Raw genomic sequence first — 24,556 nt, forward strand, 5'->3', positions numbered from 1 at the left:
TTGCCCTGGTATAATTGTGTAATTCCATTTGTTTACTGCAGTGTTTTAAAATACTATAACACTAAAACTATAATATATATCGTATATATATATATATACGATATATATTATAGTAATTTAAAACGCTGCAGGAAACAAGTTCACTAGAATGATTGTGCAAACCTTTTTTGGATTTATTTGGGACTAAACTAAATACACAGTGAATATATATATATGTATATATATATTTACAGTATATATATACACTGTATATTTACAGTTTATATACATATATAAACTAAATATACAGTGAATTTATATATATGTATATATATATATTTATAAACTAAATACACAGTGAATATATTTATAAAAGGTTTGCACAATCAGGATATGTTGAACACAGTGGTATTTAACTTTAATCATGTAGTCAAAATATAGTAGTATTATTTAAAAAATACTATGAACATGTACCACGTTCCGTTGTAGTACTTTCACCACCTGTCAACCTCCCTTTGACGAGGGAATAATACATCACATGTTATGTAAGAGGCGGTTGTCTGTTGCGTAACTTCTGTTTCCCCGCCCCCTTTTCGGCTCACTCGCTCCGCGCATGCGCGGTCGCACCGTACACTTCGCCGTTGACGGACCCAGGACCGGGGAAGGGTCAGAGCAGCGCGGCGACGGGCAGCAGCTGCACGTTCCTCCGGTCTCCGACCCCAACTCGAGCTACCATCTTTTTTAACACTTTGGCTCAAAGTCTCGTTTTATTTTCTGTGGATTCTTTCGCTTGACAACCGCGTGTCGGCGTCACCGAGGACGGTTTGTTTTTACCCCACGTTCTAGAAGCAACGGGCGGCGACAGAACGAGGCTAGCGGCGGCGAGGACGAGGCTAGCAGGCTAGCGCTAGCTACCGTTAGCTCACGTTAGCGAGCGACCCGGCTAGCTTCACGCTAGCGGGGGCGGGGGAGGGGGGGAGGCAGCGGGCCTACAGCGACGTTTGATGGATCCAAGAATCGCCTGGTTCCAACCAGAACAGCGCGGACCCGCCAACAACCTGTGGATGCAGATCTGGGAGACGACCCAAGGGCTCGGCTACCTGCACGTCAACAACGGCTACAGCACCCAGAGCGCCGCGAGCCTCCAGGCGACCGTCCCCGGCGCGGCGGGAGCCCTCCTCTCCGGCAGGAGCGCGGCGCGGGACTCCTCGCACAGCGGCGACAGCGACTTCGGGACCCTGGCGGCCATGACGTCCGCGATGGCGGACAACAGGTCCATCGGGGCGCAGCGGGACTTCATCCCGCTGGAGAGCAACAGCAACCAGAACCACCGGGCCGCGGGAGCGGGGCGGCAGCAGCAGCAGGGCGGCGGGGGCGCGGTGCTCTCCAGGTGGCTGACGGACGGACAGCCCAACAAGAGGAAAAGGGACAACAAAGCGAGCACCTTCGGGTTCAACTCCAGCCTCTTGAGCAGCGGCGTCGCGCGAGGGGACGCCGGGTACGCGGGCACGCCGTGGAAGAGCCGGGACTACTCGGAGGGGATCGTCGGGTAAGAGTTTTAACTTGAACTTGGAGCCTGTGAACCAGCTGGTGAACCGCTGTGTCCACCGAGCACAGGGGACATGCCGGGGGTCAGCCCACCCCACCCACATGTCATGTGTTCCCCACCCCACCCACATGTCGTGTGTTCCCCACCCCACCCACATGTCGTGTGTTCCCCACCCACATGTCGTGTGTTCCCCACCCCACCCACATGTCGTGTGTTCCCCACCCCACCCACATGTCGTGTGTTCCCCACCCCACCCACATGTCGTGTGTTCCCCACCCACATGTCGTGTGTTCCCCACCCCACCCACATGTCGTGTGTTCCCCACCCCACCCACATGTCATGTGTTCCCCACCCCAATAGTTGGATGACTTACGCAAAACAAATGTGAAAGTGAGTCAATCCCCCAACGTGCACGCGCATTGCGATACGGTGAGCTGTATCACACATCGAGGTGAAGCTGCAGATTTAAGTCAATAGTGGATTTATAGGAATGCATCAAGTCCTGTGAACCTAAAACACCAGGAGGGTCAACTGGTTGTTTCGTAATGCGGTGAACTCATCTACATAACCACCAGCTGCAGCAGCTGAGGCTTCTGGGTAAAGACACGGGCTAACACGATGGTGTTCAACACGAGGTGGCCCCATGCACCCTACTGCAGGCCTCATGCACCCTACTGTTGGCCCCATGCACCCTACTGTTGGCCCCATGCACCCTACTGTTGGCCCCATGCACCCTACTGCAGGCCTCATGCACCCTACTGTTGGCCCCATGCACCCTACTGTTGGCCCCATGCACCCTACTGTTGGCCTCATGCACCCTACTGTTGGCCCCATGCACCCTACTGTTGGCCCCATGCACCCTACTGTTGGCCTCATGCACCCTACTGCAGGCCTCATGCACCCTACTGCAGGCCTCATGCACCCTACTGTTGGCCCCATGCACCCTACTGTTGGCCTCATGCACCCTACTGTTGGCCCCATGCACCCTACTGTTGGCCTCATGCACCCTACTGTTGGCCCCATGCACCCTACTGTTGGCCCCATGCACCCTACTGTTGGCCCCATGCACCCTACTGTTGGCCTCATGCACCCTACTGTTGGCCTCATGCACCCTACTGTTGGCCTCATGCACCCTACTGTTGGCCCCATGCACCCTACTGTTGGCCCCATGCACCCTACTGTTGGCCTCATGCACCCTACTGTTGGCCTCATGCACCCTACTGTTGGCCTCATGCACCCTACTGTTGGCCTCATGCACCCTACTGTTAGCCCCATGCACCCTACTGCAGGCCTCATGCACCCTACTGTTGGCCCCATGCACCCTACTGTTGGCCCCATGCACCCTACTGTTGGCCCCATGCACCCTACTGTTGGCCCCATGCACCCTACTGTTGGCTGCATGCTGGAGTATAGTTCCTTTGAGACTGGGAGGAAGCAGTACGAGGTGACCGGGTTCTTCCCATGCGTGAGTGGCGGTGCATGGATTGAGCCATCCGACCGGTTCTCCGCTGCCTCCTTCAGCCCACAGACATGCAGCAACAGGAAGTGAGCGCTGGTGGGTTGAGAGGTCAGTGTGTCCGTCCCTCAGGCCGTGGAGACGTGGCTGAAGCGTCCTTAATGTTGACGGCCCGGTGTTCACTCAATACACATTCACGCCCTCCACCTCCTTTACCTCTGTGTTGGTCTGGGTCTCCTTCCTGATGAGTCTGCAGACATGTGACTTATGGAAAGTGTGCACAGAGGGCTCGGCCTGTCAGGCTGGAGCCCTCGAGCGCCTCAAGGACAGTTTGAGGCCCAAAGCCCCAAATACTGAGTCCTCCAGCGTGGACACGGCCTCAGCTTGTGTGTTCTGTATCAGCCCACAGCACTCGTCTCAGAACGCATTAGTACGCACGCTAGTATGGACAGAATACACACACACACACACATACATACATACACACACACACACACACACAGGTCAGAGGGATTTCTCTGATTGTTTTGAATCATTAGACATGAATGGGCTGAGTTGTATCTGCAGTGACTGACATAGTGTTTTACACAATGAGGAGCAGTGGTCGTGGTCAACTTGAATTAATTAGGTAATGCTGCATTTAAGCGGTGACTAGTTCTCCTATAAACGTGTTAATTGTGCACCTATATTTAGTATTTGTGGGTGTCAGGTGGCTCTCCTCTGAAACGTGACAGGGCGGCTTTAGCTCAGTGGGGTAAGAGGGCCGTCCTGCAACCGCAGGGTTGTGGGTTCGATCCCCGCTCTCCCCATTAGTTACAAGTCGAAGTGTCCTTGAGCAGGCACTGAACCCCAGTTGCTTCGGCGCTTCACCTGCTCATAATAACCAAGGATGGGTTAAATGCAGAGAACTAATTTCCCCTTGGGGATAAATAAAAGTGTATATTCTATTCTATTCTATGTCATTACTAGAGAAGCACCGATCAGGTTTTTGGTGCCGATCACCGATCACTGAAATCAGTATCTGCCGATCACCGATAATACCGATCACCGATCACGGTGTCGATTGAAGCATTCTATTTATTGTGTAGCATTATTGCTATGAGGAAATACATATATAAAGCACCTCAAACATTAAAGAAATTACCGATTTCTTTAAACATTTAGGACTTTTACTTTGAAAAATGTCCTAATTGATACATTAAAATTGTTTGATTGCTATTGTAGGGGATTTCAGATATGTCTGGAACACATCTGCATCATTCATCCTGGAACTCTTGGGGAAATCTATTTACAGGACTTTGTTTAACGTACAAAAGTCTGACCTTTATTTTTTATAAACTCTTCCTTGGTACAGTAAATAAGTTTTAATGTTAGCATAATTTAAGCTAAATCTCAGAAACGATCTATAAAGATACAAAATCAGTTCATTGTTTACTTTGATATGTTAGTGTATGATTTGTCGACATCTTATTTTGAAAAACGGATGTTGTTTCACGTGGTTCTTTCCGCTAACTTTGCAAAACCGGATGTTGTCACTTAAATCCTTCCGCTAACTTTATCAGAACCCTCTCGCTCCCGATGGAATGTGTTTAGCGTGAGCATCTCTAGGGGCAGACATGTGAGTCGGCTGAGTCGACCCAGAGATTCAACTCGGGGGACGGGGACGCCGCTCGGTGGGGAGGATCCCCTCTGACCTCTGCGGCCCTCGCCGGGCGCATCGTCTCCGTTGCGATGCGCCGCGATTGAAACGTCTCTGATAGTTTTTCTCTCAGATGTTACGTCATCTGATCGGCCGTTTTGAGAACGCCGATCAAAACCGATAATGGGAATATCGGCCGATATGGATCGACGCCGATCAGATCGGTGCATCCCTAGTCACTACAGAGTTGTAATTCCAGGTATTTGTTGAGGGCTCTTTTGATATTTATTGTTATTTATTAGACGGTGACATGTCATTAATGAAGCCATCACTGGATTTAAGATCTCAGCTTTAGGGCGCTGTGTCACAACTTGCTGGTTTAATATATATTATTAACCCATGCAGATCCATAAACAGGATTTGTTCTGATATCTTGAAAGTCACACATTAAAAGCACCGTTGGCTGATAGCGACGTCCGTGACCTTCTGACCTCGCCGGGCGCTCTGAGGCATCTCGCCTTGGAGGAGGCCCTCGGGGCTCTGAGGACCTTTTAGGCGCTTTCTGTTGGGCGTGCGTCGACGAGCAGGACGGAGCGGGAGCTCTGCCATCCTCTTTATAGTAATGTGGACGCCGTGTTTGCAGAAGGACATTCCTGCGTGATAAGATAATCCCAGAACCGTGATCACAATCACTCTCTGGGTTCAGGGAGGCTCGATGCATTCTGAATGCACGCCGTGTGGATGTGCAGCTCCCTGGCTGCTTGTGTTCACTCAGTGGTTAAGTCTCCATGCCTGGGGGAGCAGTGTATATGTGTCATGATATACACTCATGAATGTTATTCATGGCGTAGATACAACATCTGTAATCCGCCAAATGGAGAATACTTTACTGTAGTTAGCCTCGTCGTTAATGTTTACCGCAGCGTCGGAAACACACGAGGTCAAAGGGCAAAGCTGCCCCTAAGAAATATGATGTTGCCCCTGATATCACGAAGAGGCAACAGATGCCCCCGGAAGTTAGATGATTGAATATTGTTTTCTTTTTGTGTCCTATCTGTACTTCCTGTACCAGGTAGGTACACAACAAATCAATACATAGCATTTTTTATTATTAAAAAAACAAAGAAATAAGTTAGTTTACAAAATTGTAATAATGAATAACCACAGATAAATAAGACTTGTTTTTTGTTAAAATCTAAGAAAACACTTTGAATCTGTAGATGAGACTTTCTGTAAGAGTCTTATTTTTGTCGTTTTGATGACCTGTGCTCGTATCCTGTGAGCCTAAAGAAGTATATTTATTATTTTTGAACAACGGTTAAATGTTATTTCACAAGTTCCCCCAATTTCCTTCTAAATGCCCCTGGACTTAAGTCGGTGGGGGAAATGTGCCCCCTAGAAACTGTCCATGTCCTCGCCCGGTTTACCTGAACACACCTGCCTGTGGTTCAGGGAGCGAGGGCCTCGGGTTGGGATCACACGTGTGAACCAGAGGGTGGAAGTGGGAGCGTCCTCCCAGCATGCAGTGCTCTATATTTGGCCATCGGGCTGAGAGGAGGTGTGAGCTGCCCTGGGCTCCACGCCGCCAGTGTTTACACGCTGCACACAGCCTCACGCCCCAAAGCAACGACCTCCAGGAACAAACCTCACGCCCTTCAGGGCCGGCCGGTCGGACCCGGAGCTCTACGGGAGCGTCTGCGGCTCGCTGTCCGGGGGTCTGGACTCTGCGTGAAGGCGTGGAGCGGCGCGGCGCTCTGAGCCGGTGGCTGAGCTGTGGGCTTTTATTGTGAAGGCAAGATGCAACGCCCCGAAATGAATTCTATAACCAGCTTTGTGAGCTTCAGAGTGAAGGTGGATTTAATGGGTTCAAAGTGTTGGTGGTTCTGAACTGAGACGTCTCCTGCAGAGGAGACTCTGTTGTTGACTGACAGCACACGCTCACACTCGCCCAGAGTTCAACTTACTTTAACTTGATTCTCAAAGCGGTCGCCACAAGTTAGCGTCTGAATTCTGTAGTAAAAATCGAAATATTAGGACAACACTTTCTTTTTTTTAAAATTTATATTTTATTAGTGTTCAGAATCTCACATACACATGTTTAAATTTTTCAGATTCTTTGTATAAAGAGAAGTAAAAAAACAAAAAATAAACACATATGCAAATAAAGAAACAAAAACAATACCATAGTAACAAAACAATAAATAAATAAAGCAGGGAGAAATCATTTTCTATAGAGTAAAGAAATAGTCAGGCCATTTATCGGTGACATAGTTGCACCACTTTTGCCAGTGCTTCAGAAATGTTTCCGTTCTTTGGTTAACCTGGGCTGTGATCTGCTCCATTCTGTAGATCTGTCACAATGTCTCTCCATGATGTGATTGTTGGACACTCTGGTAATAACCATTTTCTGGTAAGAGACTTTTTACTGGCCACCAGCATTGCATTTATCAAGAGTCTGTCCCCTTTCGGCCAGCTTTGAGGTATATTTCCAAGGTACAGAATCTTAAAGTCCAAAGGGATGTCCTCGTGAAAGATGTCCTGTGAAGCATTGTGTACCGCCTTCCAAAAGTTTTTAATGATGGGACAGTCCCAGAAGATGTGGTAGTGGTTTGCGCTTTGGTGTCCACACTTTCTCCAGCAAACAGGAATGTTATCGCTATAATGAGATGTCTGAGATGGTGTAATGAAGTATCTTATACAATTTTTCCAGTTAAACTCTCGCCAGCTCATTGAACTGGTACATTTCCATTGATACCCCCATATTAATGTCCATTCTTCCTCAGAAATATCTATCCCAGATTCCTTTTCCCATTTTGCTTTGATGTATGCTGTTGAATGAGTTTTAAGCTCTAGAAAGCATTTATATATGGCTGATATTGCCCCTTTATTGCAATTTGACTTGTATGCTCTTTTAAACAGTTCTATGAGACTGGAGTTTACCTCCGTTACCTTTTTAACATTTTCATTGACAAAATGCCGCAACTAGGTATCTAAAGAAGTCCTGTTTCTCTAAAAGATAATTTTCTTTAATCATTTCAAAACTAAGCAGTTTGTTTCCCTTCATAATATTGCATAAAGCTGTTATTCCATTAGCTCTCCATTTTTTGAATCTGGTGTCCATTTTATTTGGTGTGAAGTCTGAGTCATATCCACACCATTTAAGGCACAGTAGATCTCCTTCAAGTTTGTATTCTCTAATGATATTCTTCCACACTTTAAGGATCAATTTGACCCATGGATTATCAGAACTGTTTATGTAGTGTTGCATTTTAGAGTCAGCTATGATTGCTTGTATTGGAATGGGAAATATTTTTTCTTCAATGTCTTTCCACTGTGCATCATATGAAGGATTGCACCAGCATATTATAGCTCTTGTCTGGGCGGCATAGTCGAATTCCTTGAGGGATGGCAGACCCCACCCCCCCTTCTCCTTTACTAACTGCAGTGTTTTAAGGCGAACCCTTGGTCTCTTGCCTTGCCACACGTATCTCGACAACATTTTGTCCCATTCATAAAGCTGGCCCTGAGAAACTTCTATTGGTAGGGTTTGAAATAGATATAACAATCTGGCTAATATGTTCATTTTAATAGATTGTATTCTTGAGCTGAAACTAAAGAAAGGTACGAGGTTCCATCTTGTGATATCTTCTTTGATTTTTTTTGTTTATAGGTGAGTAGTTATATCCTGATAGTTTTGACAGATCTTTTGGAATATTTATGCCTAGGTACTTAAGGGATTTTGCTTGCCATGACCATGGGTATTTGCTTTCCATTTCTGATGTTGGTTTATAGTTATACGAAAGCACTTGGGTTTTACCCACATTAACCTTATATCCTGATAATTGCCCATATTTCTCAAGTGCCAGCATCAGCTGGGGCAAAGAGTGTGGACAACACTTTCTAGTTTGTTCATTTCTATGTTGTCATATCTAAAGTGAGGAACCTAACTGCCTGAGGACGGATGCATGACTCCTTCCCTCTCGTCGTGGAGAACACTCTGAGGATCCTTCATGTCCACCTGCTGCTGCTCTTGGAGACAGTATCTCTGATTTGATTGGTTATCCGGTTTTATGGGGAGGAAAATGCATATTGTCAGCACACCTGGGCTAGAACACATTCCACCTGAACACATTCCACCTGAACACATTCCACCTGAACACATTCCACCTGAACACATTCCACCTGAACACATTCCACCTGAACACATTTCACCTGAACACATTCCACCTGAACACATTCCACCTGAACACATTCCACCTGAACACATTTCACCTGAACACATTTCACCTGAACACATTCCACCTGAACACATTCCACCTGAACACATTCCACCTGAACACATTTCACCTGGGTCACGGACATAATTCACCTGAACATAATTCACCTGTGCTAGAACACATTTGGTGAGTAGAGGTATCCAGGCCAACGAGTTCTTGAGTTGTCGTTATGTTGTCCGTATTTTACGCATTTGGTTCTTTCAGGGCGTCTTTCCTCTAGTTATCGTTATGCTACCTGTCCTGTTTTACGAGTTGTGAACAGAAAGGCTTGAACTCCTGTTTTTTCCTTAAGACGTAAAGCTGGTGGCGTCCAGGTGTTGAAGCAGAGCTTCACTTGCAGGTTAACCGCTGCCCGCTGATTAGCCCCGGCTCAGGCCTCATTGCCCTCATTGCCCTCATGGCCCTCATGGCCCTCATTGCCCTCATGGCCTTCATTGCCTTCATGGCCTTCATTGCCCTCATGGCCCTCATTGCCCTCATGGCCTTCATGGCCCTCATGGCCTTCGTGGCCCTCATTGGCCTTCGTGGCCCTCATGGCCTTCATTGCCTTCATGGCCCTCATTGCCTTCATGGCCCTCATTGCCTTCATGGCCCTCATGGCCTTCGTGGCCCTCATGGCCCTCATGCCCCTCATTGCCTTCATGCCCCTCATTGCCCTCATGGCCTTCATGCCCCTCATTGCCTTCATGGCCTTCATGGCCTTCATGCCCCTCATTGCCTTCATGGCCCTCATGGCCCTCATGGCCCTCATTGGCCCTCATGGCCTTCATGGCCCTCATTGGCCTCATGGCCTTCATGCCCCTCATGGCCTTCATGCCCCTCATGGCCTTCATGCCCTTCATGGCCTTCATGCCCCTCATGGCCTTCATGCCCCTCATGGCCCTCATTGCCCTCGTGGCCCTCATGGCCCTCGTGGCCTTCATGGCCCTCATTGCCCTCATGGCCCTCGTGGCCTTCATGCCCCTCATTGCCCTCATGGCCCTCGTGGCCTTCATGCCCCTCATTGCCCTCATGGCCTTCATGCCCCTCATGGCCCTCATGGCCTTCATGCCCCTCATTGCCTTCATGCCCCTCATGGCCTTCATGCCCCTCATGGCCTTCATGCCCCTCATGGCCTTCATGCCCCTCATGGCCTTCATGCCCCTCATGGCCTTCATGCCCCTCATTGGCCTTCATGGCCCTCATTGGCCTTCATGGCCCTCGTGGCCTTCATGGCCTTCATGGCCTTCATGGCCTTCATGCCCCTCATGCCCCTCATGGCCTTCATGGCCCTCATGGCCCTCATTGCCCTCATGGCCTTCATGGCCTTCATGGCCCTCATTGCCCTCATGGCCTTCATGGCCCTCATGGCCCTCATGGCCTTCATGGCCCTCATGGCCCTCATGGCCTTCATGGCCTTCATGGCCCTCATGGCCTTCATGGCCCTCATGGCCCTCATGCCCGTGGATCCTCCCCCTCCTCCCTAGCCCCCAGACTGCGGGTGAAACGGTCTCGCGGCGGCCGGTCGCAGTCCCGTGTGTCACGAGGAATGTGTTTTTCTTTCCCCTCTTCCCGACCAATGGGAAGCCTCCCTGCTCCGCCAGCCAGTGAGCCGGCTGCGTTGGTGTTTTATAACGTTAGACTGACGTCTCGTTCAGAGGACTTCAAGTTAATCATCTCCTCCTCTTATCTCTCTTTCTGATGCTGCTTAGGTTTAGCTCTAAAATCATTCTGGATTATCTTTATTTAAAGGATCATGTGCAGTAAAACATCAACGTCACTCTTTGATGCTCCAGATTATAGTTACAGCTAATTTACATCTGTAGTTCCTTAACAGACCATAATAATCACAAAACAATAACAAACATAAAACAATAACAAACAGTAACTAATATTAAACAATAACAAACATTAAACAATAATAAACAATAACAAACAGTAAACAATAACAAACAGTAAACAACAAATATAAAACGATAGCAAACATAAAACGATAACAAACATAAAACAATAACAAATATAAAACTAATAAACATTACAGGATAAGACACTACAACAGTATATGTGGTAAGAATAACTTTTACATTAAAAGTAAGTAATAGATATTATTAAAAGTAAGTATTACATAATATTTAAAGTAATAGATATTATTAAAAGTAAGTATTACATACTATTTAAAGTAATGGATATTATTAAAAGTAAGTAATGCATACTATTTAAAGTAAGTAATGCATACTATTTAAAGTAAGTAATAGATACTATTTAAAGTAAGTAATAGATGCTATTTAAAGTAAGTAATAGATGCTATTTAAAGTAAGTAATACATACTATTTAAAGTAAGTAATGCATACTATTTAAAGTAAGTAATAGATGCTATTTAAATTAAGTAATACATACTATTTAAAGTAAGTATTAGATATTAATAAAGTGAATAATAGGTACTATTTAAAGTAAGTAATGCATACTATTTAAAGTAAGTATTCGATATTAATAAAGTAAATAATAGGTACTATTTAAAGTAAGTAATGCATACTATTTAAAGTAAGTATTAGATATTAATAAAGTAAGTAATAGATACTATTTAAAGTAAGTATTAGATATTTATAAAGTAAATAATAGGTACTATTTAAAGTAAGTAATAGATACTATTTAAAGTAAGTAATGCATACTATTTAAAGTAACAGTATTTTCAGTCTAGGTGTGTAAGAAACTAACCAGAAATACATTTATTTAATTTGAATGTATTTGAAAATGAATAGTAAGAAGTGCAGTGATTCATGTGGTGTAATTGTTTAAGGTCATTTTACCTATTTTAATGTTTTTAAGGAGATATTTGTCTGAATCAACTTTCTGTGCTACTAAACATGCGTCACATGACTTCTACTGGTGTTGGGAAAGCTTTAAATGGTAGTTGAGACTCGTCTCCATCGCTTCACTAGAGCTGCACAGCCTCTTCAAGAGCAGCTACAGCAGAAACTCTGGGTCAAGTGCCTTGCTCAAGGACACATCGACTAGGCGGAGATCGACCTCCAACCCCCGATTGAAGGCGGACCTGCTGCCCACCAACAGTCAATGCCAACATTAAAGCTGTACTTTTTAATTGTTAATATGAAGCATCGGCCGTAGTTCCCCTCACACAGCAGGTCGGTTGACGGCGCGTGTTTGGGGCTTCTGGGTAATTTGAGCCTTTTGGTCCCCGTTGCCAACGCGTAGCACCCGGATCAGTTCATTGATGAAACATTCACGAGGCATCGACACCTCGGCCTCGCTCGAGGAGAAAGAACATTATGGGATGCGACGTATTTGGCAACGACACACACACACTACCCTCTTGTTGCAAAGGGTGTCCACAGCCAACATTTCAACCGTTGAAAAACTAACACTGGAGCTGTTACCTGTATTCACTCCTATCAACACCCATGCACGTGGCCAGGTGTTGCTTGTGTTCCAGCATGCCTGTTATATTAAATTCTGAGGCGACGCTGCAGGCGATTTGAAAGACGCCTTTGTGCTCAGATATCTGAAGTGTCAGTGTGACGTAACCTCCTCTTCACCCACATGAAGGCCTTCAGGGCCACGCCCTCGCCATGCTGCTGTTCCACCTTCTGGGTTTCTGGCCCTCTACCGTTTATTTATTTTATTCACTTTTATTTATTTCGTCCTATTTCTTACCTTTGCTTCCTCACATTTCTTTCTTTTGCCTGTTCTTCTCTGAGCTGCGTACAGACGATATTTATTATAATACTCTGAGGAGGTGTTGCAGGTTCATGGAGAAGCTCTGTAGGAATGTCCAGGGTCTACTGAAGCTCACGGAGAAGCTAAATGAGAAGCTAATCAAGAAGCCAAATGAGAAGCTAATCAAGAAGCCAAATGAGAAGCTCATTGTGAAGCTAAATGAGAAGCTCATTGTGAAGCTAAATGAGAAGCTAAATGAGGAACTCCACGGTCTGTGTCTCTCTATCTATACGCGCACCTCACAGTTGCGTATTGATCAGACAAGAAGACACGCTTATCAACTCGATTACTATTGATCAAAACAGAACGAGGGTTCGGCTGTAGCCGACTTGAAACATACTATTGAGAACTAGAGATGCACCGATCAGGTTTTTTGGTGCCGATCACCGATCACTGAAATCAGTATCTGCCGATCTGATAATACCGATCACCGATCAATGAAATCAGTACCTGCCGATCACGGTGTCGATTGAAGCATTCTATTTATTGTGTAGCATTATTGCTATGAGGACTATGAGGAAATACATATATAAAGCAACTCAAACATTAAAGAAATTACCGATTTCTTTAAACATTTAGGACTTTTACTTTGAAAAATGTCCTAATTGATACATTAAAATTGTTTGATTGCTCTTGTAGGGGATTTCAGATATGTCTGGAACACATCTGCATCATTCATTTCCTGGAACTCTTGGGGAAATCTATTTACAGAACTTTTAACATACAAAAGTCTGACCTTTATTTTTATAAACTCTTCCTTGGTACAGTAAACATGTTTTGATGTTAGCATAATTTAAGCTAAATCTCAGAAACGATTTTTAAAGATACAAAATCAGTTCATTGTTTACTTGTGTATGATTTGTCGACATCTTATTTTGAAAAACGGATGTTGTTTCACGTGATTCTTTCCGCTAACTTTGCAAAACCGGATGTTGTGTCACGGAAATCCTTCCGCTAACTCTATCAAACCCCTCTTAGCTCCTGATGGAATGTGCTTAGCGTGAGCATCTCTAGGGGCAGACATGTGAGTCGGCTGAGTCGACCCAGAGATTCAACTCGGGGACGGGACGCCGCCGGTGGGAGGATCCTCTGACCTCTGACCTCTCACTCTGCGGCCCGCGGCGCATCGTCTCCGTTGCGATGCGCCGCGATTGAAACGTCTGATAGTTTTTCTCTCAGATGTTACGTCATCTGATCGGCCGTTTTGAGAACGCCGATCAAAACCGATAATGGGAATATCGGCCGATATGGATCGGTGCCGATCAGATCGATGCATCCCTATTGAGAACATATTCGCTGACATGCACGTGATGAACAGTTTTTTTGTTTTTGTTTTTTCCATCGCTGACATTTTTTTGCCTTAGGCGCTCGGGATTTGTCGTAGGCGTTCGGGAAAACGGCTTAGGCGCGCGCCCAAATTTTCTCTATGCAGGAAAACCCTGAACTCATTGTGAAGCTAATCTAGGAGCTAATTGAGAAGCTAAATGAGAAGCTCATAAGCAGTATTTCATAAACCTAAAACGTGATAAAAGAGCATTGCATTAAGTCTTTTTCCATTATCATGAGCAAAGTCTGCATTCTTTGGTTTGTATAATTATAAATGATAAATTCTTCTTCTGCATTGCATGATGAGAGGAAGCAGAAAGGAGTCCTGGGCTCATCGTTTCTCCTGCATGATATTTATTAAACTGTCTCGGGAGCTCGTGTTTTCATGACCAGACTTATGGAAAATACACGAAACCTGAAGCTCGCAATAACTGCGTCGCTGTGACCGCGCTGACCAATTAAAACAATCCGTTCTTACGCAACACCTTCCGTGAGAGGATTTTCTGTTATCTCAGGGTTTAACTGAGGCTATGAAACTGGATATTTTGTGGTTTCTAATGTTTTAGACACAAAATCATTTCTGTTATAAAAATAATTGTTTTTGAAGCCATAAATTGGTGAATATTAAGAAACAAAGTCCTCTGAGCCAACACTGTCTCTAACAAAGCTTCCCTCTGGTCCAGCCCTCATCTCATTGCTCTATTCTTTATTCTAAATGCTTCTTTTTAAATATAATAAAAAATGAGAAATATTTTGTAGGCCTCCCCAGTGCATCCCCAAACTAAACATGCTGTATCTTTGCAACCACTAGGGGGCTATTTTAATCATTTAAAATATGTTTTACCTTTTTAAAGCCCTTCCAGGATGATGATCTGTCTGGAATGAGGCAGTTTAAAGGTTTAAAACTGTATTTCCATAAACATCTACCTCTAAAAATCTAAAGAGGGCCTTGGAGTGGCTGTGTTTCCATTGAAAAGCTGAAACACGTGGCACAACAACAGGTAACACGTGAGCAGGTAGGTTTCATTTCACAGTCAACCGGCTGTTGGTCTCATGAGTCTCAGCTCTGGATCCCGTTTCCTCTCCGCCGGCAGCTCATGGACGCCGGGCGCCGCTTATCTCTAAATCCCACTTGTAATATGATGTAATCTCAGGGAACAGATTTCCAGAGCTGAAGGAAAAACAATGTTTTCTCACCTCCTTTTGGCCTAACCCGAACACTTTTCTGAGAACAAAGAAAATTTGAGAATCATATTAAATTGTAATCTTATTTATTTGTAGTTATTTATTGTTATTACTTTTTTTAACAATTATAACTGTCCAGAATTTGAATGGATTCAAATACTAAATAAAGTAATTTGTCTGTAACCTGCAGAGTCCAACCAAATACTTAACAACAAACTCACTTTATCTTCCAAGTGTGGCGACTAAAGTTGTTGATTTATTTGCAGACGAGCAGAGCGACATGTTGAGTGTAAACGTCGATTAAAGTAGTTTTAAAGTGAACAGTTTGTTCAGATGAAGATAGAGCCGCTGGCAACAGTTTATATTTGCTTTGTTTGTTTTGTCACTAAATACTTTGCACTTTATTCCGACATCACGAGGCATGTATAACTTTATAGTGTGGCGAGCTGCAGCGGTGAAGCCCCGCCCCTTTGTTTCTTTCTGATAACTCAAAACAGTTTCAATTTCATTGTTGTTGCATTGGTTAGTTTTCTTTTCGGGAGAAGAGATAAGTTTCTGTTTGCTGCTCCTCCTCCAGCCACATGTAGAGGAGCTGCTCCTCCTCTCAGCCTGCAGCCAGTACAACAAACACACCGGGTTTCGTTTCAGGGGAACAGAAACAGCAGCAAGCGTCTGCTTCACCACCCGGTTTGATTTGAGAGAATCTCTGCAGCTCATATCGTCACTCAGAGACACAAGTCCTCTGCAGCTCACGCATGAACCACAGAGACCACGTCGTCTTTGTCACCATGATGGCGTTTGAAAATGGAGACGATGAATTGTGTATTTCTCTCCTCATGGTTAACAGACCAGCAACATGTCAGTGCTGCCTCTGTCTCCTGGGCTTCTACAGGGTCCGTACGGTCATGGAAAACCTGGAAAAGTCATGGAATTAAAAAATATTTATTTCCAGGTCTGGAAAAGTCATGGGAAAAAATTAAAACCCAAAAGTTTTGGAAAAGTCATAAAAAAGTGTTATATTCACGTTAATTTACGCTGTGTATATATGCTATATGCTTTGGAATTCTCATTGTTAGTATAAAATACTGCATGTTCTCACTGGTTCATGTAAACACAGATTTCAGACGATGTTTGGTTTAACGCCCTGGAAAAGTCATGGAAAAGTCATGGAAATCCATGGGTCAACATGTGTATGAACCCCGCTTCTACCAGTGTCTGAAACCCCAAATATAGCGATGTGAAACCAAAGAATCTGATGCCGGGGGGCGTGTTCTGCAGGCGCTCGTCCACACGGGCTTCATGGCCCGGTTGGACATCACTTCCTCTCCCCGCTGCCAGGAGGAGAGTTCCTGTTGTTGTGTGTTCTCCATGTTTGTGTTGACGGGTCCTCTCTGTGGGCGACGCCAGTCAGTGGAAAGGTCAAACTGTGTGGGCACAGCGACCTGCTCCAAGGACACATGTGTACTGGGATTACTTATTGCTGACTGCACTAGCAGGAGGGTCTGGGTTCTCTCGGCTCTTGACTACTGGTTTGCCCCACAAAGAAATGGTTGATATGGGATGATGATGAAAACACAGCTGCTTTCAAGGTTTCTTATTGGGACATTGGGCTGGGATAATGTGCAAGGCTTGACTTAAACATTGCTTCTCCTCACTAATACTATCTAAGAAATGGACACACAGATGTATTGTTTTATTTATAAAAATACTGTGTTGTTTACTCACCACACTGTTCTGTCATTCACAGGCTACACGAGGAGGTCAATGACTTCTACGAGTACATCTCCCCTCGGCCGGAGGAGGAGAAGATGAGGCTGGAGGTCGTGGACAGAATCAAGGGAGTCATCCACGACCTGTGGCCCAGCGCCGAGGTACGGACCCGAAACAGAGCTGTGTGCTTGTTACTGCAGGCTGTGGGATAGGAAGTCTGCCAGGGTTCATACGGTCATGGAAAACCTGGAACAGTCATGGAGTTTAAAAACGGTTATCTCCAGGTCTGGAAAAGTCCTTTGAAAAAAAATGTAATCTTAAAAGTTTTTCAAAAGTCCTGGACATGTTATATTCATACGTTAACTTATGCAGTTTGATTAAAATAATAAACATTTATACACATATTTATTCTTTTAATCAAACTATTGTCTCATTTGTGTTATTTAAGGTTTATACTCGTGTATACACGAGATGGCACGTAATGTTGGGTCATGTAAATGTTAAGTCCTGGACCTCCGTTGGTCAACTTGGGGATGAACTCTGGTCTCGGCTGTAATCTAAAAGCTTTTCAAAACACTCAAGGTTATTTTGTTCAGGCAGAAACTAAATGTGTTTGTAATAATGAAAATAGTTAAATTATAAACACAATGCTCGTTGCATGGTTGAGTATTGTGAACAGGCGACTTCTGGACAGAGGGAGCTCTGTTTAATATGAGTCAGCTAACGGCGTGAAGCATCCTGTTATCTCTGGTGCTTGGATCCCGTTATCAGCTCCACCTCATTCTCCTACATCTGACTGCTGATGGAGCAGAGTGAGCTGATCCTCAACCAGGAGCTCAGTGTCGCCCAGCCGCAGAGTTCTGTTCCCTCAGTGGAGGATGAGGTCACGTTAGCTCAATGTGGTTGTTACGTTAGCTCAATGTGGTTGTTACGTTAGCTCAATGTGGTTGATTACGTTAGCTCAATGTGTTTGGTTACGTTAGCTCAATGTGGTTGTTACGTTAGATCAATGTGGTTGTTACGTTAGCTCAATGTGGTTGTTACGTTAGCTCAATGTGGTTGATTACGTTAGCTCAATGTGTTTGGTTACGTTAGCTCAATGTGTTTGGTTACGTTAGCTCAATGTGGTTGTTACGTTAGATCAATGTGGTTGTTACATTAGCTCAATGTGGTTGGTTACGTTAGATCAATGTGTTTGGTTACGTTAGCTCAATGTGGTTGTTACATTAGCTCAATGTGGTTGGTTACGTTAGATCAATGTGGTTGTTACGTTATCTCAATGTGGTTGTTACGTTAGCTCAATGTGGTTGTTACATTAGCTCAATGTGGTTGTTACGTTAGCTCAATGTGGTTGTTACGTTAGCTCAATGTGGTTGTGTTTTGACCAGCAGGACATTTACATTTTTTAGGGGCCGTTTTTGCCCACTGACTAAAATCCAGGAAATTGGGGCACTTTTTTAAACTTGTGAAATAACATTTAACCTTTTTAAAAATATAAATACTTATTCAGGCTTACAGGATATGAGCTATTGAAAATGGAAATAATAAGACTATTAGGCAGTAATCTTTAGATTCAAAGTGTTTTCTGAGAAATAACCAAAATATTCAATTGTATTCTTATTTAATTGTTGTTATTTATTGTTAAAAAAATTAAGCAATTATAACATTTTTAAATATAATAACAAATTATATTTATATGTGTGTGTGTGTACCTACCTGGTCCAGGCAACACACAGGACACACAAAGAAGAACAAAAACAAAACGCTATCATACATATCATATGACATTATGATATCTAGTGTCATATGATATTGGGGGCAGAGTTGACCTTTGCCCTGGTGTGTTTCCGAGGCTAGTTTAGACCTTTAGACTCATCAATCCACCGCCTGCTTTCAGGTAAACACGGAGCTTTAAAAAGCTGTAAAGCTTCTGTCTTGTATTTAAATACAAGTCGAGATAACATAGCTCACCGTGGGGACTACCTGTAGTCACCCAACCCTCACCTGTAGTCACCCAACCCTCACCTGTAGTTACCCAACCCTCACCTGTAGTCATCACCTCACCACCTGTAGTCACCCAACCCTCACCTGTAGTCACCCAACCCTCACCTGTAGTCACCCAACCCTCACCTGTAGTCACCCAACCCTCACCTGTAGTCACCCAACCCTCACCTGTAGTCACCCAGCACCACCTGTAGTTACCCAACCCTCACCTGTAGTCACCCAACCCTCACCTGTAGTTACCCAACCCTCACCTGTAGTCATCCAACCCTCACCTGTAGTTACCCAACCCTCACCTGTAGTTACCCAACCCTCACCTGTAGTTACCCAACCCTCACCTGTAGTCACCCAACCCTCACCTGTAGTCACCCAACCCTCACTTGTAGTTACCCAACCCTCACCTGTAGTTACCCAACCCTCACCTGTAGTCACCCAACCCTCACCTGTAGTCACCCAACCCTCACCTGTAGTTACCCAACCCTCACCTGTAGTCACCCAACCCTCACCTGTAGTCACCCAACCCTCACCTGTAGTCACCCAACCCTCACCTGTAGTCACCCAACCCTCACCTGTAGTCACCCAACCCTCACCTGTAGTTACCCAACCCTCACCTGTAGTTACCCAACCCTCACCTGTTAAATCGTCTCACCTCACCATCTGAAGTCTTTGTTCCAGCCCGTTTCAGTGTGTTCTGACTTGTCTCTCTCTCTCCTCTAACTTGTCTCTCTCTCTCTCTCCTCTGACTTGTCTCTCTCTCTCCTCTGACTTGTCTCTCTCTCTCCTCTAACTTGTCTCTCTCTCTCTCTCTCTCTCTCTCCTTTGTCTCTCTCTCTCCTCTAACTTGTCTCTCTCCTCTGACTTGTCTCTCTCTCTCCTCTGACTTGTCTCTCTCTCTCCTCTAACTTGTCTCTCTCTCTCTCTCTCTCCTCTGACTTGTCTCTCTCTCTCCTCTGACTTGTCTCTCTCTCTCTCCTCTGACTTGTCTCTCTCTCTCTCTCTCTCTCTCCTCTGACTTCTCTCTCTCTCCTCTCTCTCTCTCCTCTGACTTGTCTCTCTCTCTCCTCTGACCTCTCTCTCCTCTGACTTGTCTCTCTCTCTCCTCTGACTTGTCTCTCTCTCCTCTGACCTCTCTCTCTCTCTCCTCTGACTTGTCTCTCTCTCTCCTCTAACTTGTCTCTCTCTCTCTCTCTCTCTCCTCTGACTTGTCTCTCTCTCTCTCTCTCTCCTCTGACTTGTCTCTCTCTCTCCTCTGACTTGTCTCTCTCTCCTCTGACCTCTCTCTCTCTCTCCTCTGACTTGTCTCTCTCTCCTGACCTCTCTCTCTCCTCTGACCTGTCTCTCTCTCCTCTGACTTGTCTCTCTCTCTCCTCTGACCTGTCTCTCTCTCCTCTGACCTCTCTCTCTCTCTCTCTCTCTCCTCTGACTTGTCTCTCTCTCTCTCTCTCTCTCTCTCTCTCCTCTGACTTGTCTCTCTCTCTCCTCTGACTTGTCTCTCTCTCTCCTCTGACTTGTCTCTCTCTCTCCTCTGACTTGTCTCTCTCTCTCCTCTGACCTGTCTCTCTCTCTCCTCTGACTTGTCTCTCTCTCCTCTTGTCTCTCTCTCTCCTCTGACTTGTCTCTCTCTCTCCTCTGACCTCTCTCTCTCTCTCTCTCCTCTGACTTGTCTCTCTCTCCTCTGACCTCTCTCTCTCTCTCTCCTCTGACTTGTCTCTCTCTCCTCTGTCCTCTCTCTCTCTCCTCTGACTTGTCTCTCTCTCCTCTGACTTGTCTCTCTCTCTCCTCTGACCTCTCTCCTCTGACTTGTCTCTCTCTCTCCTCTGACCTCTCTCTCTCCTCTGACCTCTCTCTCTCTCTCCTCTGACTTGTCTCTCTCTCTCCTCTGACCTCTCTCCTCTGACTTGTCTCTCTCTCTCCTCTGACCTCTCTCTCTCCTCTGACCTGTCTCTCTCTCCTCTGACCTCTCTCTCTCTCTCTCTCTCTCCTCTGACTTGTCTCTCTCTCTCCTCTGACCTCTCTCTCTCTCTCTCTCCTCTGACTTGTCTCTCTCTCTCCTCTGACCTGTCTCTCTCCTCTGACCTGTCTCTCTCCTCTGACCTCTCTCTCTCTCTCCTCTGACTTGTCTCTCTCCTCTGACCTCTCTCTCCTCTGACCTTTCTCTCTCTCTCCTCTGACTTCTCTCTCTCCTCTGACTTGTCTCTCTCTCTCTCTCCTCTGACCTCTGTCTCTCTCTCCTCTGACCTCTCTCTCTCTCTCCTCTGACTTGTCTCTCTCTCTCCTCTGACCTCTCTCCTCTGACCTGTCTCTCTCTCCTCTGACTTGTCTCTCTCTCCTCTGACCTGTCTCTCTCTCCTCTAACTTGTCTCTCTCTCCTCTGACCTCTCTCTCTCTCTCTCCTCTGACCTGTCTCTCCTCTGAGCCGGAGGCCTCCAGTCAGAACCGGTTTCTGGAGGCTCTGCGTGGGAAAGTCCTCTGGATGTCAGGATGCGATGTCGAGCTCGTCAGGTTAAACTGTCACTCGGGTCCAGCTGCTCTGCCGGGTGTGAGTGAATGAAGCGACCGCTCTCCATGTCTCTGTGTTTGTGGTCTGCAGGTCCAGGTGTTCGGGAGCTTCAGCACGGGGCTGTACCTGCCGACCAGGTGAGGCCTCTCGTTTGATAGGAGACATGTAACCGTCTGTTGGGTCTTTAAGGATGAGAGTGAACCGGCTGCCCGGCTCTGAGGATCCAGTGGGTCACTCGTCATGAGCGCTGGCGTCCTGGAGCGTTACAACATCATGTTTACAACTTTATTCTGAGAGTCCTGCAACAGACACACAAGTAAACAACAACAACAACACAACCACACCTGCATTTCACACGGTACAGGTACATTAACTTGTGTTGTTTGTGTGCAACATTCTGCAAGAAGTGAACACATTGCATCGTGAAATAGCACACATGCACACACACACACACACTCGCACTCACACACGCACGCTCACACACGCACACACTCACACGCTCGCACACACACGCTCTCACACACACACACTCGCGCACACACACAAACACACATTCACACTCGCACACACACACGCGCACACACGCTCTCACACACACACACACTCGCACACACACTCTCACACGCACACACAGGTTGGCTCCACTAGGAACTATTTAAAAAGGGTTCCTTTGAGATGAACCCACGTTGTGAACCGTCTGTAGTGACGGTTCAATGCAGATAGAACTTTATTAATCCAGTTTAGGAGTGAATCCTGAAACACAACGTGAACGACAGTCAAACTGACCGATGTTCTTCAGAGCTACGCTATCATTAGCCTCCACAAACGACGAGTCCTGGCCCTGTGTTTCTACAGTGGGAACATGTATTTGTTCTTTCGTGTATGTAGTTTGTACTTGATGCTATAAAATACAACACAAGTCTTCATGCTGCAGCATTCCTGGAGGTGTTGCCCAGGTGAAGTCGTGTGTGCCGAGCCCTCGTGATGCCTCCCCGTCTCCCCTCAGTGACATCGACCTGGTCGTGTTCGGGAAGTGGGAGACTCTCCCGCTCTGGACGCTGGAGGAAGCTCTCCGCAAGAGGAACGTCGCCGACGAGAACTCCATCAAGGTTCTGGACAAAGCCACGGTGAGAAGACGAGTCAGAGTCTTCATCAGTCCCGTTCATCTGGAGCCGCTGACACCACGGCTTCAAATGTCTTGAGTTGTGGCACATTTTATTCAAACAACAATCATCTGTCAGCCGTTAATCTGGCCGACGCCGACTGTCATCGTCACTTCAGTCGTCAGTTAGTTTCAGGAGCTGTAAATCACATCGAGGTGACGGCTGCTGAACCTCAGACGGCAGAGCCGTCAGCTGGCATCTCTCGAACACTCACAGCCTCCTGGGTTCAACCGGGCAGGGATTTTATTTATTTAATGCATCAGTTTATTTTATTCCCAGACTTAAAGGATTTGAATAAAGCTTTTATTGTTTGCATTTCACCTTTCACGCGTTTGTTCGTGATTCTAAAAGCAGATGAGCATTTTAAATCTTTGCTTCGACGGATCAGAACATGTGGATGTATGATGTGTGTGTTGTTATCGAGCTCTTGCCGCGTGATGTCATCGGGCCCTCCGGCCAATAACCGTACCCGTGTTGCAGGTTCCCATCATCAAGCTGACCGACTCCTTCACGGAGGTCAAAGTGGACATCAGCTTCAATGTGAAGAACGGCGTGATGGCTGCGCGGCTCATCAAGGAGTTCAAAGAGGTACGTCCACTTCCCGTCACCTGGCCGGGGCACCGGAGACGTGTGGTGGCCGTCTGAAGTGTGAGCATCGCACGTGCAGCTTGACTTCCTGTTGTCCTCTAGAGGGCGCTGTCCGCCTCCACATGCATCACCGTGTCTCTGTGTTGTCCTGTAGAAATACCCCGTTCTGCCTTACCTGGTGCTGGTGCTGAAGCAGTTCCTCCTGCAGAGGGACCTCAACGAGGTTTTCACTGGTGGGATCGGCTCCTACAGTCTCTTCCTCATGGCCGTCAGCTTCCTGCAGGTCAGACACACTCAGAAGGCTTTTGAGCTTTTGTCTTGAATAGCTTGTGTTCTTTTTTGCACAAGTTAATTCGCAACTTATTGGTTTTATTGCTGTCCTTAAATATATCTACAATTCTTTGACTATCTCTAGTTAAAGACCATCATGTTATCTCTAGTTAAAGACCATCATGCTATCTCTAGTTACAGATCATCATGTTATCTCTCTTAAATATATCTACAATTCTTTGACTATCTCTAGTTAAAGACCATCATGTTATCTCTAGTTAAAGATCATCATGTTATCTCTAGTTAAAGACCATCATGTTATCTCTAGTTAAAGATATCATGTTATCTCTAGTTGAAGACCATCATGTTATCTCTAGTTAAAGACCATCATGTTATCTCTAGTTACAGATCATGTTATCTCTAGTTAAAGATCATCATGTTATCTCTAGTTGAAGATCATGTTATCTCTAGTTAAAGATCATCATGTTATGTCTAGTTAAAGATCATCATGTTATCTCTAGTTAAAGACCATCATGTTATCTCTAGTTAAAGACCATCATGTTATCTCTAGTTAAAGATCATCATGTTATCTCTAGTTAAAGACCATCATGTTATCTCTAGTTAAAGACCATCATGTTATCTCTAGTTAAAGACCATCATGTTATCTCTAGTTAAAGATCATCATGTTATCTCTAGTTAAAGACCATCATGTTATCTCTAGTTAAAGATCATGTTATCTCTAGTTAAAGACCATCATGTTATCTCTAGTTAAAGACCATCATGTTATCTCTAGTTAAAGATCATGTTATCTCTAGTTAAAGACCATCATGTTATCTCTAGTTAAAGACCATCATGTTATCTCTAGTTAAAGACCATCATGTTATCTCTAGTTAAAGATCATCATGTTATCTCTAGTTAAAGATCATCATGTTATCTCTAGTTAAAGACCATCATGTTATCTCTAGTTAAAGACCATCATGTTATCTCTAGTTAAAGACCATCATGTTATCTCTAGTTAAAGACCATCATGTTATCTCTAGTTAAAGATCATGTTATCTCTAGTTAAAGACCATCATGTTATCTCTAGTTAAAGATCATCATGTTATCTCTAGTTAAAGACCATCATGTTATCTCTAGTTAAAGACCATCATGTTATCTCTAGTTAAAGACCATCATGTTATCTCTAGTTAAAGATCATC

At 45.3% G+C, this 24,556-nt stretch overlaps 1 protein-coding gene across 5 annotated transcripts in view; it reads left to right on the top strand.

Annotated features, from left to right (window-relative positions):
- Window positions 1-665: 665 nt before the first annotated feature.
- Window positions 666-24,556, top strand: part of tent4b (terminal nucleotidyltransferase 4B) — a 33,966-nt gene continuing 10,075 nt past the window's right edge. Inside the window, exons 1-7 of one of the 5 annotated variants that reach the window (XM_056413069.1) lie at window positions 666-1,528; window positions 16,873-16,996; window positions 21,267-21,338; window positions 21,427-21,473; window positions 22,271-22,463; window positions 22,980-23,087; window positions 23,242-23,370. In XM_056413069.1, coding sequence (XP_056269044.1) covers window positions 984-1,528; window positions 16,873-16,996; window positions 21,267-21,338; window positions 21,427-21,473; window positions 22,271-22,463; window positions 22,980-23,087; window positions 23,242-23,370 — 1,218 coding nt within the window. In that variant the 5' untranslated portion in view covers window positions 666-983. Of the gene's footprint in view, window positions 1,529-16,636; window positions 16,715-16,872; window positions 16,997-21,266; window positions 21,339-21,426; window positions 21,474-22,270; window positions 22,464-22,979; window positions 23,088-23,241; window positions 23,371-24,556 lie in introns of those variants that run through there. The other 4 variants (XM_056413070.1, XM_056413073.1, XM_056413071.1 and 1 more) reach the window with 4 other exon arrangements.

The sequence above is a fragment of the Pseudoliparis swirei genome, chromosome 4, assembly GCF_029220125.1.
Source record: "Pseudoliparis swirei isolate HS2019 ecotype Mariana Trench chromosome 4, NWPU_hadal_v1, whole genome shotgun sequence".
Taxonomy (NCBI): domain Eukaryota; kingdom Metazoa; phylum Chordata; class Actinopteri; order Perciformes; family Liparidae; genus Pseudoliparis; species Pseudoliparis swirei.